Here is a 17214-nt window from a genome sequence, read left to right as displayed (position 1 = left end):
CGCGAAAGGCAAAGGTCCCGAGTTCGAGTCTAGTTTCGGCACACAGTTTTAATCTGCCAGGAAGTTTCAAATCAGCGCACACTCCGCTGCAGAGTGAAAATCTAATTCTGGAAACATTAATGTAGGTTGTGACTGTAAAGTCTTATACCACAAGGAAGAAATCGAGAGGATTTGTTATGGGTGGCCTGTATCCTCATTCTACAACACAAAAGTACATGTGGAATTATACAGCTCTTTATTTACACGAACAGGAAGCTGTTACTTAACTTGAATAGAGTCCATGTTTTGTAGAAGTCCTTTTGCAGACTGAAGTAACATCAATAGTAGGAGTCCTACTGTAGTCACTAATCTGGCCGCTATGTACTGTGATGAACTATACCAGTTCTGCGAGTAAACTGACAGATGCCAAACTGCACGAATAAGTGAGTGAGTCCCTCCGGTCAGCGTCGGCGGCCTAAATACCTGCTGCCGAGAGAGCGTTGGCGGCATCTACATCTACATCTACATGACTACTCTGCAATTCACATTTAAGTGCTTGGCAGAGGGTTCATCGAACCACAATCATACTATCTCTCTACTATTCCACTCCCGAACAGCGAGCGGGAAAAACGAACTCCTAAACCTTTCTGTTCGAGCTCTGATTTCTCTTATTTTTTATTTTGATGATCATTCCTACCTATGTAGGTTGGGCTCAACAAAATATTTTCGCATTCGGAAGAGAAAGTTGGTGACTGAAATTTCGTAAAAAGGTCTCGCCGCGACGAGAAACGTCTATGCTTTAATGACTTCCATCCCAACTCGTGTATCATATCTGCCACACTCTCTCCCCTATAACGTGATAATACAAAACGAGATGCCCTTTTTTGCACCCTTTCGATGTCCTCCGTCAATCCCACCTGGTAAGGATCCCACACCGCGCAGCAATATTCTAACAGAGGACGAACGAGTGTAGTGTAAGCTGTCTCTTTAGTGGACTTGTTGCATCTTCTAAGTGTCCTGCCAATGAAACGCAACCTTTGGCTCGCCTTCCCGACAATATTATCTATGTGGTCCTTCCAACTGAAGTTGTTCGTAATTTTAACACCCAGGTACTTAGTTGAATTGACAGCCTTGAGAATTGTACTATTTATCGAGTAATCGTATCCCAACGGATTTCTTTTGGAACTCATGTGGATCATCTCACACTTTTCGTTATTTAGCGTCAACTGCCACCTGCCACACCATACAGCAATCTTTTCTAAATCGCTTTGCAACTGATACTGGTCTTCGGATGACCTTACTAGACGGTAAATTACAGCATCATCTGCGAACAGTCTAAGAGAACTGCTCAGATTGTCACCCAGGTCATTTATATAGATCAGGAACAGTAGAGGTCCCAGGACGCTTCCCTGGGGAACACCTGATATCACTTCAGTTTTACTCGATGATTTGCCGTCTATTGCTACGAACTGCGACCTTCCTGATAGGAAATCACGAATCCAGTCGAACAACTGAGACGATACCCCATAGCTCCGCAGCTTGATTAAAAGTCGCTTATGAGGAACGGTGTCAAAAGCTTTCCGGAAATCTAGAAATACGGAATCAACTTGAGATCCCCTGTCGATAGCGGCCATTACTTCGTGCGAATAAAGAGCTAGCTGCGTTGCACAAGAGCGATGTTTTCTGAAGCCATGCTGATTACGTGTCAATAGATCGTTCCCTTCGAGGTGATTCATAATGTTTGAATACAGTATATGCTCCAAAACCCTACTGCAAACCGACGTCAATGATATAGGTCTGTAGTTAAATGGATTACTCCTACTACCCTTCTTGAACACTGGTGCGACCTGCGCAATTTTCCAATCTGTAGGTACAGATCTATCGGTGAGCGAGCGGTTGTATATGAGTGCTAAGTAGGGAGCTATAGTATCAGCGTAATCTGAAAGGAACCTAATCGGTATACAATCTGGACCTGAAGACTTGCCCGTATCAAGCGATTTGAGTTGCTTCGCAACCCCTAAGGTATCTACTTCTAAGAAACTCATGCTAGCAGATGTTCGTGTTTCAAATTCTGGAATATTCCATTCGTCTTCCCTGGTGAAGGAATTTCGGAAAACTGCGTTCAATAACTCCGCTTTAGCGGCACAGTCGTCGATAACAGTACCATCGGCACTGCGCAGCGAAGGTATTGACTGCGTCTTGCCGCTTGTGTACTTTACATACGACCAGAATTTCTTCGGATTTTCTACCAAATTTCGAGACAATGTTTCGTTGTGGAACCTATTAAAGGCATCTCGCATCGAAGTACGTGCCAAATTTCGCGCGTCTGTAAATTTTAGCCCATCTTCAGGATTTCGCGTTCTTCTGAACTTCGCATGCTTTTTCCCTTGCCTCTGCAACAGCGTTCGGACCTTTTTTGTGTACCACGGGGGATCCGTTCCATCTCTTACCAATTTATGAGGTATGAATATCTCAATTGCTGTTGCTACTATATCTTTCAATTTGAGCCACATCTCGTCTACATTCGCATAGTCAGTTCGGAAGGAATGGAAATTGTCTTTTAGAAAGGCTTCTAGTGGCACTTTATCCGCTTTTTTAAATAAAATTATTTTGCGTTTGTTTCTGATGGATTTGGAAGAAATGGTATTGAGCCTAGCTACATTGACCTTGTGATCACTAATCCCTGCATCAGTCATGATGCTCTCTATCAGCTCTGGATTGTTTGTGGCTAAGAGGTCAAGTGTGTTTTCGCAACCATTTACAATTCGCGTGGGTTCGTGGACTAACTGCTCGAAATAATTTTCGGAGAAAGCATTTAGGACAATCTCGGAAGACGTTTTCTGCCTACCACCGGTTTTGAACAAGTATTTTTGCCAACATACCGAGGGTAGGTTGAAGTCCCCACCAACTATAACCGTATGAGTGGGGTATTTATTTGTTACGAGACTCAAACTTTCTCTGAACTGTTCCGCAACTGTATCATCGGAGTCTGGGGGTCGGTGGGTGTGTCTCTGGCGTCTCTCGTGATAGGCGCACTTGATCCAGATTAGAGATTACATTAGATCATGAATACGACACTTCGTAATGATGTGGAACATGTCAGCTTCATAAAAGGTGTCTATACAAGATATTACATTACACAAAATATTACATGACACTCAATATTTTTCTGTGTTGGGGAAATTACCCACTTACCATGTCCAAAAATTCATCTAATGAGTAGAAGGAGTTGCCATTCAGAAATTCTTTTAATTTCCTTTTAAATGCTATATGGCTCTCTGTCAGACTTTTGATGCTATTAGTTAAGTGACCGAATACTTTTGTGGCAGCATAATTTACCCCCTTCCGAGTCAAAGTTAGATTTAACGTTGAGTAGTGAAGATCATCCTTTCCCCTAGTGTTGTAGCCATGTACACTGCTATTACTTTTGAATTCGTTCGGATTGCTAATAACAAATTTCATAAGTGAAAATATATATTGTGAGGCTACAGTGAAGATACCTAGCTCTTTAAATAAGTGTCTGTAGGATGATCTTGGATGAGCTCCAGCAATTATTCTGATTACACGCTTTTGTGCAATGAATACTTTTTTACTCATTGATGAGTTACCCAAGAATATGATGGCATACGAAAGCAGAAAATGAAAATAGGCGTGGTAAGTTAATTTACTCAGATGTTTATCTCCAAAATTTACAATTACCCTAATAGCATAAATAGCTGAACTCAAACGTTTCAGCACATCCTAAGTGTGTTTTCTCCAGTTCAACTTCTCATCAATGCATACACCTAGAAATTTTGTGTATTCTACCTTAGCTACCGAGTTCTGGTCGAAGTCTATATTTATTAATGTTGTCATTCCATTTACTATGTAGACCTGTATACACTGTGTTTTGTCAAAGTTTAATGAGAGCCCATTTGTAGAGAACAACTTAATGATTTTCTGAAAAAGATCGTTTACAATTTCCCCAGTTAATTCTTGTCTGTTGAGTGTGATGGCTATACTTGTATCATCGGCAAAAAGTACCAGCTGCCAGTGCCTGCTAATCGATCTTCGCACTTCATCTTTGCCGATCGGTGTGCTGGCCATAGCTTACGGCCAGCACAGTGCCCACCCTTCACCGTTATGTGAGCTTACAATCTGCTGGAACCACTTACAGTGAGGTTTCTGAATATATCTAGAGGATCAGCAGGCTGTTCTCTCCAAGAACCGAAATAAGGCAATGCAGGGATTTAGGACGCTGCCTTCTGGAGTGAAGCCGACGCTCCACTGAGTTCAGGTCGGGACTTTGGTTATCCCCGCCCATTCCAGAAATGTCATTTTCCACAGACCATTGCCTCACAGATGGCGCTTTATAACACGCTGCGTTGTCATGCTGATATAAACAATTACCGTTCCCGAAATGCTCCTGGACTGTGTTCAGCACGTGCTGTTGTAAAATTGCTTCACTTTCTTCCACATTTAGCATATTCTTAAGCGCAATAAGGAGATCACAACCAAGAAAAAGACACCCCATAATATAACACCTCCTCCTCTCTACTCCAGTGTTGGCACTGAACATGGTGATAGGTAACGTTCTGCAGGCAGTTAGCGTGGTTCGTCACTCCAAATCACTAGTTTCCAGACATTTCCAGCGACGTCATTCTTTACACCACCTGAAGCGCCACTTAACACCGACTTCCTCCAGTGTTGGCACTGCACATGGCGATAGGTAACGTTCTGCAGGCAGTTAGCGTGGTTCGTCACTCCAAATCACTAGTTTCCAGACATTTCCAGCGACGTCATTCTTTACACCACCTGAAGCGCCACTTAACACCGACTGCAGAAATGTGACCGTTGTACGATGTGTACAAATTCTTTTAGCGCCCTACAGAAATTCATTGTGCTACCTGGACTGCTGGTCGCATTTGAGAACTCATGAGTCACAGAACAGAATCTGGTATAAAACGACGATCTGTAAAGTAGTCACGACGTCCATAACTCTTATTTAATTCTCTTGATGGTGCAGCTTTTTAAATAGAATTACCGCTTTCAGCTATACATCGTCAGACTTTACAATAAAAGTAAAAGAAAGTACATTACGAACCACAACATTAAAAGATTAAAAGCACAGTTCTTATAAAAACACAATATACCTCTTATTCTACTGTTTTACAACAAATCATAACATGTAAAAACAACGCCAGTCAGAACTGCCATGCATGCTTCATCCAGTTATATGCAAAACGATCCTACAAGTTGGTTGATGCATACATAAATATACAAAGAATTTAAAAGGAAATTCATTTTAAAGCATAGTTCTTTAAAATATTCTCAGTTACATATGAGAAAACAAGATTTCCTTTTAAAAAAAGGCTAGACATATGTATTTCAATTAAGATGGGCTGATGCCGATTACCAATACGAAACACGACGTGGTGCTAACTGCGTGCTGCGTCCTCACATCCCGTCCTCTCGATACTTGCTCGCTTCTGTGTTCCACTCCACACTCGGTTTTGGTCATATGTTCCGTGATGTCACGTCAAGACATCCAACGAGCAGACCCCTGAGCCCTGATACATTTACAGATGAAATAAAAGATCACACACTTGACATGGTGTAGGGATACCTAAATATTTAGCCCGTCTGAAATTGGCTGACATCCATTACATTTGAAACAGTCCATCTTAGCTGAGTCATAGTCAATCTGTTCGTGATTTGCTTATTTGGAGTTCACGCCACTTTTTGGTAAGTGCGTTCGTTTTTCTGACGTACTGTTCCCGGCGGTACATTACACCACTGCAGTGAGATTTTATCTAAATTTGTCGTCTGTAATCAAGAACGAGTTTCGTGACTGTTCCAATTCATGGTCTTTGTTCCGTTTGAATTGTTAACATCTTCGCAAGTATGTCCCGGCTGTGGCGGTGTTTCGTATGTAACGACGTTGCCTACAACCGCAAGCAATACTAAGAGCTTTGTCTAATCTGATCACTAGTTCGGCTTCGACATGCAGGTAGCAGAAGTGGCGTCAACTCAAAAGACTGGCACCAGGCGATAGGTCTATCCGACGGGAGGCCCTAGCCATACGACATTTCTTTCTACTAGGTCGGCTATATTCTTCCATGTCCTATATTTGTTACCATAAACGGCTACAAGCGCATGCGACGGTAAGGCTTTGTCTAATCTGATCATTAGTTTGGCGATATTCTACCATATTTGATATTTGCTTACCTAAGTGAAGGACTGGTTGTATAAGCCTACAGCTCAACTCACGAATACGTGTGTGTCTTATTAACTACCTTTCACCGTTATCGATCACAGGCACTTGTAATTCTGTCATGTCCATGTTGCACGGCATATTTTTGAAAAAGGGAATGCTATTTTCTTTTTTAAATCATGTAGGCAATATTTCTTACTTTCCTACATGCAGTGTTGTGTAACCTTTCCTGCTTGTGTACATGAGATACAATTAATAGGTAATATTATAGCAAGAAGAGGCAGCCGTTGCAGAGCTGACATGAGCATGAGTACATTTCACAGGTTTTGCATCTAAAGTAATAAAACGCTAAACGTATTTTATTATAACACACGCATCTTTGCTTTAGTTCAAGCTAGTGTGAGGGTCACTCTAACATGACGGTGTCCTTGTAAGTGAAGGAATGCATACAGGGTGTTACAAAAAGGTACGGCCAAACTTTCAGGGAACATTCCTCACACACAAAGAAATAAAATACGTTATGTGGACATGTGTCCGGAAACGCTTACTTTCCATGTTAGAGCTCATTTTATTACTTCTCTTCAAATCACATTAATCATGGAATGGAAACACACAGCAACAGAACGTTCCAGCGTGACTTCAAACACTTTGTTACAGGAAATGTTCAAAATGTCCTACGTTAGCGAGGAAACATGCATCCACCCCCCATCGCATGGAATCCCTGCGCTAATGCAGCCCTGGAGAATGGCGTATTGTATCACAGCCGTCCACAATACGAGCACGAAGAGTCTCTACATTTGGTACCGGGGTTGCGTAAACAAGAGCTTTCAAATGCTCCCATAAATGAAAGTCAAGAGGGTTGAGGTCAAGAGAGCGTGGAGGCCATGGAATTGGTCCGCCTCTACCAATCCATCGGTCACCGAATCTGTTGTTGAGAGGCGTACGAACACTTCGACTGAAATGTGCAGGAGCTCCATCGTGCACGGACCACATGTTGTGTCGTACTTGTAAAGGCACATGTTCTATCAGCACAGGTAGAGTATCCCGTATGAAATCATGATAACGTGCTCCACTGAGCGTAGGTGGAAGAACATGGGGCCCAATCAAGACATCACCAGCAATGCTTGCCCAAACGTTCACAGAAAATCTGTGTTGATGACGTGATTGCGCAATTGCGTGCGGATTCTCGTCAGCCCACACATTTACAATTTGATGACGTTGGAATGAAGCTTCATCCGTAAATAGAACATTTGCACTGAAATGAGGATTGACACATTGTTGGATGAACCATTCGCAGAAGTGTACCCGTGGAGGCCAATCAGCTGCTGATAGTTCCTGCACACGCTGGGCATGGTACGGAAACAACTGGTTCTCCCGTAGCACTTGACGTGGTCAACGTTGCCTTGAACAGCAGCAACTTCTCTGACGCTGACTTTAGGGTTATTGTCAACTGCACGAAGAATTGCCTCGTCCATTGCAGGTGTCCTCATCGTTCTAGGTCTTCCCCAGTCGCGAGTCATAGGCTGGAATGTTCCGTGCTCACTAAGACGCCGAACAATTGCTTCGAACGACTTCCTGACGGGACACCATCGTTCTGGAAGTCTGTCTCGATACAAACGTACCGCGCCACGGCTATTGCCCCGTGCTAATCCATACATCAAATGGGCATCTGCCAACTCCGCATTTGTAAACATTGCACTGACTGCAAAACCACGTTCGTGATGAACACTAACCTGTTGATGCTACGTACTGATGTGCTTGATGCTTCTACTGTAGAACAATGAGTCACATGTCAACACAAGCACGGGAGTCAACATAACCTTCCTTCAATTGGGCCAACTGGCGGTGAATCGAGGAAGTGCAGTATATACTGACGAAACTAAAATGAGCTCTAACATGGACCGTTTCCGGACACATGTCCACATAACATCTTTTCTTTATTTGTGTGTGAGGGATGCTTTCTGAAAGTTTTATCATACATTTTTGTAACACCCTGTATAAAACAGTTGGATTTTGGAGAACCGGTACATGGTTAACAGGTAAGCAGAACGAGTACAGTGTCACTGTTAGAGGGAGTATTATCTCATGGACAAAACGAAGAGAATAAAGAAGTACAATTTTCAGTCTGTTCCATTAACAAGTGGTGCGCTGACGGAAGGACTGCCTGTCCAATGTTGTATGTCTCGAAAATCCACGCATTGTAGACATCTCAGGGACCAAGCTTAGCTCGAAGACAGTTGCTTCGATGTCAGTGCTCTATCCTCTCCGATTATTTGTCTTTGGTATCCCTTTTTCTCCTGTTCCTTACCTATAGAAATTCTAACATATTTAGTACCTAGGATCAAAAACTAGTGTTATTACTTGAATACGTACTACATGTTGACATTGATTTTTACGTCCTGTCCACAGGAGCAAGCCAAACCAAGTGTCACATTGCTTTGGAACTGTATGCAGGATATCTTAAATATCATCCAGTTACGTTGTGTGGCCATTAAGTTTTAATTATCATTTCAAATCAAAAATGCTGTGTAATTAATTTTTGTTCGTTTACAGTCCTGCTACAAGCTGAAATACTTGTAGCAAAGTACTATGACACACTACTAGAGGATCTGAAGCAAAATAGCGCATATCATTGACAAAGTACAGACGTATTGCACTATTTGATTCCCCTACCGACGTGCTACATTACGGTGGTGTAGAGATTCAAATGTTTACCATGACTATAGACATATACCTGTAAACAACCAAAAAGTTAACTATTCAACTTTTTTTCGACTTTTAAGCCTAGCTTTCCGTTTAGTTCGTATATGTCAATTGCTATTTATTGCGATCTTGTCGTAAATATATGGTTATGTGTTCCGTAGTTTTCAAGAAGCAAGTTGTGGTGTCACCGCCAGACACCACACTTTCTAGGTGGTAGCCTTTAAATCGGTCGCGGTCCGTTAGTATACGTCGGACCCGCGTGTCGCCACTATCAGTGATTGCAGACAGAGCGCCGCCACACGGCAGGTCCAGCCTAGAGAGACTCCCTAGCACTCGCCCCAGTTGTATAGCCGACTTTGCTAGCGATGGTTCAAGAGACGACAGTTTAGCATACCCTTCAGCTACGTCATTTGCTACGACCTAGCAAGGCGCCATATTCAGTTACCATAATTATTTCAAGAATTTATTCTGAACAGATAATATTGTGACTCATATACCGTCAAGAGCGACATTCATCATTAATGGATTAAAGTTAAGTATCAAACTAATTATGTCCGCTTTCTGAAATCTCATTCGTTGTCATGTTCCAGACCTCACGTCAGTACAGTTCTTCCCTCCTCACGCTAGCCTGCTTGAGCTGAAACGCGTGCATTTCGGCCTCCACTCGTAACACGGTGTTGGCTCTTCTGCTAACACAAAACAAATTTTCCCTGGCTCTGCCAGAAATGTCATTAAGTATTACTACAACTAACGAGAATCTCTTATCAAAGCTGCTTGTGATGGCATGGCTAGAATTGTATCAGTACCTGTACTTCCCTTGTGTTACACACAGTCGGAAGATGAAATATTCAAGTACAGTTACGTGAAAATGTAGCCTTATTTAGCTTCAATTACATGAAATGTAGCATTAACAAATCACATTGAGAACCAAATTAGTTTCCTTTTACGATGACATTACATTCCACCAGTTGAAGTACAGTTTCTTGTTGCGCAAAACAATGTGTAGTTTTCTCACTGTCCCAAACGCACTCTCAGACTTTAAACCCACATTCGCAGGTACCGCGTGGTGCGCACCAAGTCGGTGTACGTGGGACGCGATGAGCCGATCGGCAGCGCGCTGGCCAAGAGCAAGTCTGCGCCCTCGCAGGGCGGCACCAGCTACCACGCGCCCATCGCCACCGCGCCCCCCACCCCGGCGCCTCTGCCCCTCTCCACGCCGCAGCAGGAGCCAGTCAGGTGAGTGCACGCAGCGCTGCTCTGATGAAGGACTCCGAGCACGACGAAAGCTCTTGTTCCTCAACCAGCAGCGGAGGGTCACACTTCAAGTCAAACGTAATAGGCATGAAACCTTCCTTGCCGACTGCGCCATAGTGTTGGACAAAGAACCACTCCACTCTTTCTGCCGTGTCATGCACTAGACAAATTATGCAACTTATTGTTCCATAGACTACCTCTAAAATGTTTGGTGATAGACCCTGATTAATCGTCTGCGCTTTTACAAATACACAACCTAAATAACTGCTGCTAGCCAGACTTTGAGTCACAAGTCAGAGTTGAAACAACCGCTTCTTCAATATAACTAAGCTCTATAGCAGGCTACGCTCTTTTTTTTAAAAAAAAAAAGCTCTAAGACATAATCACTGAATTGGTAAATAAGCACAGCAAATAGTAGCTTAGGTTATCAGCTGTTTTCTAGAATCTCCTCTATGAAAAAACAGTCTAAAGTTGAAAAAGGAGAAAGATACACACGCAAATGCTGTAAGTTTCCACTATAACAAGTGGAATTTATTGCCTCCTGTAATACCTCACGAAGCTTGTTTCATCATTATCAAACACTACTTCCAGAAAGCGGATGCCTCTATAGTCTGATATGAGACTCCTGTCTGCCTAGCAAGTGCTTCTTCACTACACTATTTCTCACAGAAAATGAAAATTGGCTGAGCCCTTGACACCCATGAATGGGAAATGTATTTGTCAATCATTTTCTTTCCGTAACAAAAGAACAACTTTACTGATCAAATAAGATCAATGTGCTTCTGCCTTCATACATGTAACATTTTTTAAATCACAGGGTCACCACATGTGGATCATGACTCCAGTGCTACTCATGAGTGGGCTGCTAGCAGATTCCTCATTTTGTGGGCTATCAAAACTTAATATGCAGACATATTGGCCAATTAGCTCTAGAGCAGAACATACACATTTCAGTTGGCCCTCTCTTACTAATGCTCATAGTATTTGCTGTGATGTGCTGCTTCCTGCCAAGCTCATGAGAAGTTTCTTTTCTAAAAGGTGTTAGAAAAAATAGGCTTTCTACAGAAACCACTTGCCCATAAAAACTCCAGGATCAAGCTAGACCACCAGCACTTAGCCACATTAAGGTAAAAGCATTCCATTATCTTCCGGCTGCAGAATAGTTCCTGTTCCTAGAAACAGGAAAACCAGCTCTGGTATTCACAGTAGCTACTAGCACTAGTCCACAGGTGCACCCAAGTAATTATAAATTTTAGGTAATATATTACACTATGAAGCAGCTCATGTGAAACACTGAAGTTAGCTATCTGTTGCCAGAAAGAAGACAGTCAAAGCATTTGAGATGTAGTATTACAGAAGGGTTCAAAATATTAAGTGGACTGGTAAGATAAGAAATGGAAACGCAAACAAAAGTCCTGAATATCCTGTTATATTATAGGACCAAAACGATATGAAATTTGTACAATAAATCGTCGATGTCATCTGATGGAGGGCTCAGGGTCGAAACTGGATGTGATGAAATAAAACATACATCAACAAGTGTGGCTGGCTGCAGTTTTTTCCTTAAATGACATCTACTACTCCACTGTTATTGGGCGAGCGATTGCTGCCCTACTCGCACTCTCGAACATTAACTATGTCCATTTTAACATTTGTGCTGTACAGTATAACTCTATCCCACGTGCAAATTATAGTAGCTGATATAGAATATCCATTTTAAGTCATACTAATATTTTAACGCTAGTAGCTACAAATTTATTTACATATCAAAACAGTGGAACGAAAAATACGTTCTCGTCAATGGGAGGCAGTATGGTTATGCAATGAGTGGATGCTATAGCAACTCATCACTATTCTCACATTAGGTGGGCGACTGAAAGAAGGTGTGGATGCCGTTCTCCACTCTAGTGGTCACAATATATGGGTGCAAATAGCAATAAAACGTAATGATGTACTTGCAGATATGCAGTCGAGTGGTTGCAGACAATATTTCGACGACCTATCGAGCCGTCTTCTTCAGTTACTGCAAGTTATGTACACATAACAGCACGACTCGCAAATATTGTGCCAAAAATGGGAACAACGCAACTCAGCTGTATACCCGGCAGCACATTAGTAATGAATCACACCGAAAAAACATGAGAGGTCACAATAAAACAAAGATTACTTTTTGTACAAATTGTGAAAGAAAAAGACGCTTCCCATAGCGTTTAAGTATCTTCTAGTGTACTCACGAGAAGGCAGTCATAGAAGACTGTCATCAGTGATTTGGCGTAGAAGCTGGATTATTGTTTCGATGTTTGTGAGCACGTTCCATTTTTTTTTATTCTCCTCGTTAATTTAAACAGGACGAAGTCTTTGGTGCTTGTAACCCTACATCGTTACTTTCTGAATCATCAGCCGATGCTTGACTGGGGTGTCAGTTCAGAGCTGGAGACAGCATGTAGTAAAATCCCAGTCGCGTACATAATTTGGCCTTGCCCGGTCTGCTGGTGCTGAGTCCTTTCTCCTGACCTCTTACAGGCGGCCCGCCCTGGGCTACTCAGCTCCCGCCTTCAGCTTCAGCCCGCCGGCGTCGGTCATCTACCCCGGCTACCAGCCCATCTCGTCCAACGCCATACAGCCGCAGTACTCCGGTCTGCCGAGCAACTACCAGGTAAAAGGGCTCAAGTAACCCACTGTAGACCATTGTTTGTATTACACCAGTTTACATTATCGCATCACAGCAATGTGACATCTGTGCTCTGTAATCCGCAGTAGTTCTGTAATGTACACTATAGAATACACTGATCAGCCAGAACGTTATGACCACTTACCTAATAGTTGGTATGTCCACTTTTCGCACGGATAACATCGACGACACGTCCAAGATGCTAATGCAGCTGGGTGTTTAATGACTGTGCGCAACGGAAAATCATAAACGCTAAAAGATTTGGCACTGTCTGACTACCCCCTGAAGCAGATCTTAGGATCTCTTAATGCTCTTTAACATATAAGTTCCAACCTAAACAGAAATGATTGATTAAGGGAACTAATTATACTAAATGATAATCGTTGTTGCTGCTTACACATTTATTGTATATTTAAAAAATCTTTATTACAAGTGTTTATATTTCCTAACTAAAATTACTGATCCATTGAACATCTCTGCCCTTTTATTATGGCTGCGCAGTCTAATATAAATAACGCGAAATGACTGGCATCATCTACACTCCTGGAAATTGAAATAAGAACACCGTGAATTCGTTGTCACAGGAAGGGGAAACTTTATTGACACATTCCTTGGATCAGATACATCACATGATCACACGGACAGAACCACAGGCACATAGACACAGGCAACAGAGCATGCACAATGTCGGCACTAGTACAGTGTATATCCACCTTTCGCAGCAATGCAGGCTGCTATTCTCCCATGGAGACGATCGTAGAGATGCTGGATGTAGTCCTGTGGAACGGCTTGCCATGCCATTTCCACCTGGCGCCTCAGTTGGACCAGCGTTCGTGCTCACCGTGCAGACCGCGTGAGACGACGCTTCATCCAGTCCCAAACATGCTCAATGGGGGACAGATCCGGAGATCTTGCTGGCCAGGGTAGTTGACTTACACCTTCTAGAGCACGTTGGGTGGCACGGGATACATGCGGACGTGCATTGTCCTGTTGGAACAGCAAGTTCCCTTGACGGTCTAGGAATGGTAGAACGATGGGTTCGATGACGGTTTGGATGTACCGTGCACTATTCATTGTCCCCTCGACGATCACCAGAGGTGTACGGCCAGTGTAGAAGATCGCTCCCCACACCATGATGCCGGGTGTTGGTCCTGTGTGCCTCAGTCGTATGCAGTCCTGATTGTGGCGCCCACCTGCACGGCGCAAAACACGCATACGACCATCATTGGCACCAAGGCAGAAGCGACTCTCATCGCTGAAGACGACACGTCTCCATTCGTCCCTCCATTCACGCCTGTCGCGACACCACTGGAGGCGGGCTGCAAGATGTTGGGGCGTGAGCAGAAGACGGCCTAACGGTGTGCGGGACCGTAGCCCAGCTTCATGGAGACGGTTGCGAATGGTCCTCGCCGATACCCCAGTAGCAACAGTGTTCCTAATTTGCTGGGAAGTGGCGGTGCGGTCCCCTACGGCACTGCGTTGGATCCTACGGTCTTGGCGTGCATCCGTGTGTCGCTGCGGTCCGGTCCCAGGTCGACGGGCACGTTCACCTTCCGCCGACCTTTGGCGACAACATCGATGTACTGTGGAGACCTCACGCCCCACGTGTTGAGCAATTCGGCGCTACGTCCACCCGGCCTCCCGCATGCCCACTATATGCCCTCGCTCAAAGTCCGTCAACTGCACATACGGTACATGTCCACGCTGTCGCGGGATGCTACCAGTGTTAAAGACTGCGATGGAGCTCCGTATGCCACGGCAAACTGGCTGACACTGACGGCGGCGGTGCATAAATGCTGCGCAGCTAGCGCCATTCGACGGCCAACACTGCGGTTCCAGGTGGGTCCGCTGTGCCGTGCGTGTGATCATTGCTTGTACAGCCCTCTCGCAGTGTCCGGAGCAAGTACGGTGGGTCTGACACACCGGTGTCAATGTGTTCTTTTTTCCATTTCCAGAAGTGTATGTTCCCAGACACAACAAGACACGACTTTTAAAAGATGATCTACAATGGAGTGCAACGTCAGTGGAAATAAATCCTACGTGATCACAGCTGTTTAGCCTTATAGCTCCTAATAAGCCAAAGCAATTAGTAATATCAACGTATGTACTGCGTCTGGTGAGTCGGAGTGATGGTTCTCGTACACGTCTGTGCCGATGGAAGATCTCCAGCCACAAAACAAACTCTTCCAAAGAGTAGGACGGCTGAAGGCGGTCCTATGACTACTATAACACTGTCTTCTCCTCTCTGTGTTCTACAGACGAGAAACGCGAACTCTCAGTCACAAGGACAGAGTTCAGATAACGTCTCAACCTAAGTATAGGCAGAAGAAGTGCTCTCAATCACTGAACTCTGCGTACTCAACGACGACTTGCAACCCGGAGGCGAAGTCCAGAATCGTATAAGTTCACAACAGTACAGTGTGTAGGCGTTCTAACTATAAAATGTCGTAAGATAAAAGACAGCAAGTCCATACTAACCAACAAGAAGCTGATACTGAGCAGCCGTCACACCTGGGTGCTCTAAAAGGAAGACTGCGTCTCTCCAACGCTGGCTTCCCAGCAAGGCTTGGCTCCCCACCCTCGTAATTCCGAAAACGAATCATATTCCCGAAACCACGGAATATTTTCCTTCTCTACCGACACTTCCGAACGCCTACCAACCATATTTTAGTCTTTTGTCGTCCAGTGCGGAAATTTTGCGAGGAAAAACCTGTACTCGTACAATGGTACGCTTCTGAGTAAAAATCCTTGGAAATAACCCAGCTTGTGTGGTTTCCGAGGTGCCCTTCCTTCGTTCCTCTCATCTGCGTCCAAGATTTTGAGCAATTCTGAAGTATAATCCTTTCGGCTCCGCTATAATACTGGCCGGTCGCGACTCTATTGTGCTCCAGCGCTTAGGTGCTACGACGTCCGTCTTGCTATTTCCTGTGTTTATGCAGGACCAACACACCTGTGTGGGCCTTCCACCCAGGAATTTAGTTCCGCCAGCCATTTCATTTCCACTGGCGTTCCAACCTCTACTAGTAGGCCTATAGGCACTCATTCATTACGCTGTTTTTCAATAAAGACCCTCTGTTACCTTTAATGCAATAAGCGTTAATAATTATTTACAACACGTGCGTGACAATGGCAGTCTCCTTTATACACTCCTGGAAATGGAAAAAAGAACACATTGACACCGGTGTGTCAGACCCACCATACTTGCTCCGGACACTGCGAGAGGGCTGTACAAGCAATGATCACACGCACGGCACAGCGGACACACCAGGAACCGCGGTGTTGGCCGTCGAACGGCGCTAGCTACGCAGCATTTGTGCACCGCCGCCGTCAGTGTCAGCCAGTTTGCCGTGGCATACGGAGCTCCATCGCAGTCTTTAAACACTGGTAGCATGCCGCGACAGCGTGGACGTGAACCGTATGTGCAGTTGTCGGACTTTGAGCGAGGGCATATAGTGGGCATGCGGGAGGCCGGGTGGACGTACCGCCGAATTGCTCAACACGTGGGGCGTGAGGTCTCCACAGTACATCGATGTTGTCGCCAGTGGTCGGCGGAAGATGCACGTGCCCGTCGACCTGGGACCGGACCTCAACGACGCACAGATGCACGCCAAGACCGTAGGATCCTACGCAGTGCCGTAGGGGACCGCACCGCCACTTCCCAGCAAATTAGGGACACTGTTGCTCCTGGGGTATCGGTGAGGACCATTCGCAACCGTCTCCATGAAGCTGGGCTACGGTCCCGCGCACCGTTAGGCCGTCTTCCGCTCACGCCCCAACATTGTGCAGCCCGCCTCCAGTGGTGTCGCGACAGGCGTGAATGGAGGGACGAATGGAGACGTGTCGTCTTCAGCGATGAGAGTCGCTTCTGCCTTGGTGCCAATGATGGACGTATGCGTGTTTGGCGCCGTGCAGGTGAGCGCCACAATCAGGACTGCATACGACCGAGGCACACAGGGCCAACACCTGGTATCATGGTGTGGGGAGCGATCTCCTACACTGGCCGTACACCTCTGGTGATCGTCGAGGGGACACTGAATAGTGCACGGTACATCCAAACCGTCATCGAACCCATCGTTCTACCATTCCTAGACCGGCAAGGGAACTTGCTGTTCCAACAGGACAATGCACGTCCGTATGTATCCCGTGCCACCCAACGTGCTCTAGAAGGTGTAAGTCAACTACCCTGGCCAGCAACATCTCCGGATCTGTCCTCCATTGAGCATGTTTGGGACTGGATGAAGCGTAGTCTCACGCGGTCTGCACGTCCAGCACGAACGCTCGTCCAACTGAGGCGCCAGGTGGAAATGGCATGGCAAGCCGTTCCACAGGACTACATCCAGCATCTCTACGATCGTCTCCATGGGAGAATAGCAGCCTGCATTGCTGCGAAAGGTGGATATACACTGTACTAGTG

The 17214-nt window shown here is 44.9% G+C and overlaps 1 protein-coding gene across 2 annotated transcripts in view; it reads left to right on the top strand.

Moving 5' to 3' along the window:
• The window catches only part of LOC126284466 (uncharacterized), a 373454-nt gene that overhangs the window by 345150 nt on the left and 11090 nt on the right, over positions 1-17214 (top strand). For both annotated transcript variants that reach the window (XM_049983403.1, XM_049983402.1), the window contains exons 4-5: positions 9932-10111; positions 12653-12785. In XM_049983403.1, coding sequence (XP_049839360.1) covers positions 9932-10111; positions 12653-12785 — 313 coding nt within the window. The remainder of the gene's footprint in view (positions 1-9931; positions 10112-12652; positions 12786-17214) is intronic.

Source organism: Schistocerca gregaria, chromosome 8 (assembly GCF_023897955.1).
Source record: "Schistocerca gregaria isolate iqSchGreg1 chromosome 8, iqSchGreg1.2, whole genome shotgun sequence".
NCBI lineage: Eukaryota > Metazoa > Arthropoda > Insecta > Orthoptera > Acrididae > Schistocerca > Schistocerca gregaria.
The sequence above is the reverse complement of the archived record's forward strand: the minus strand, read 5'-3'. Positions and strand labels throughout refer to the sequence as shown.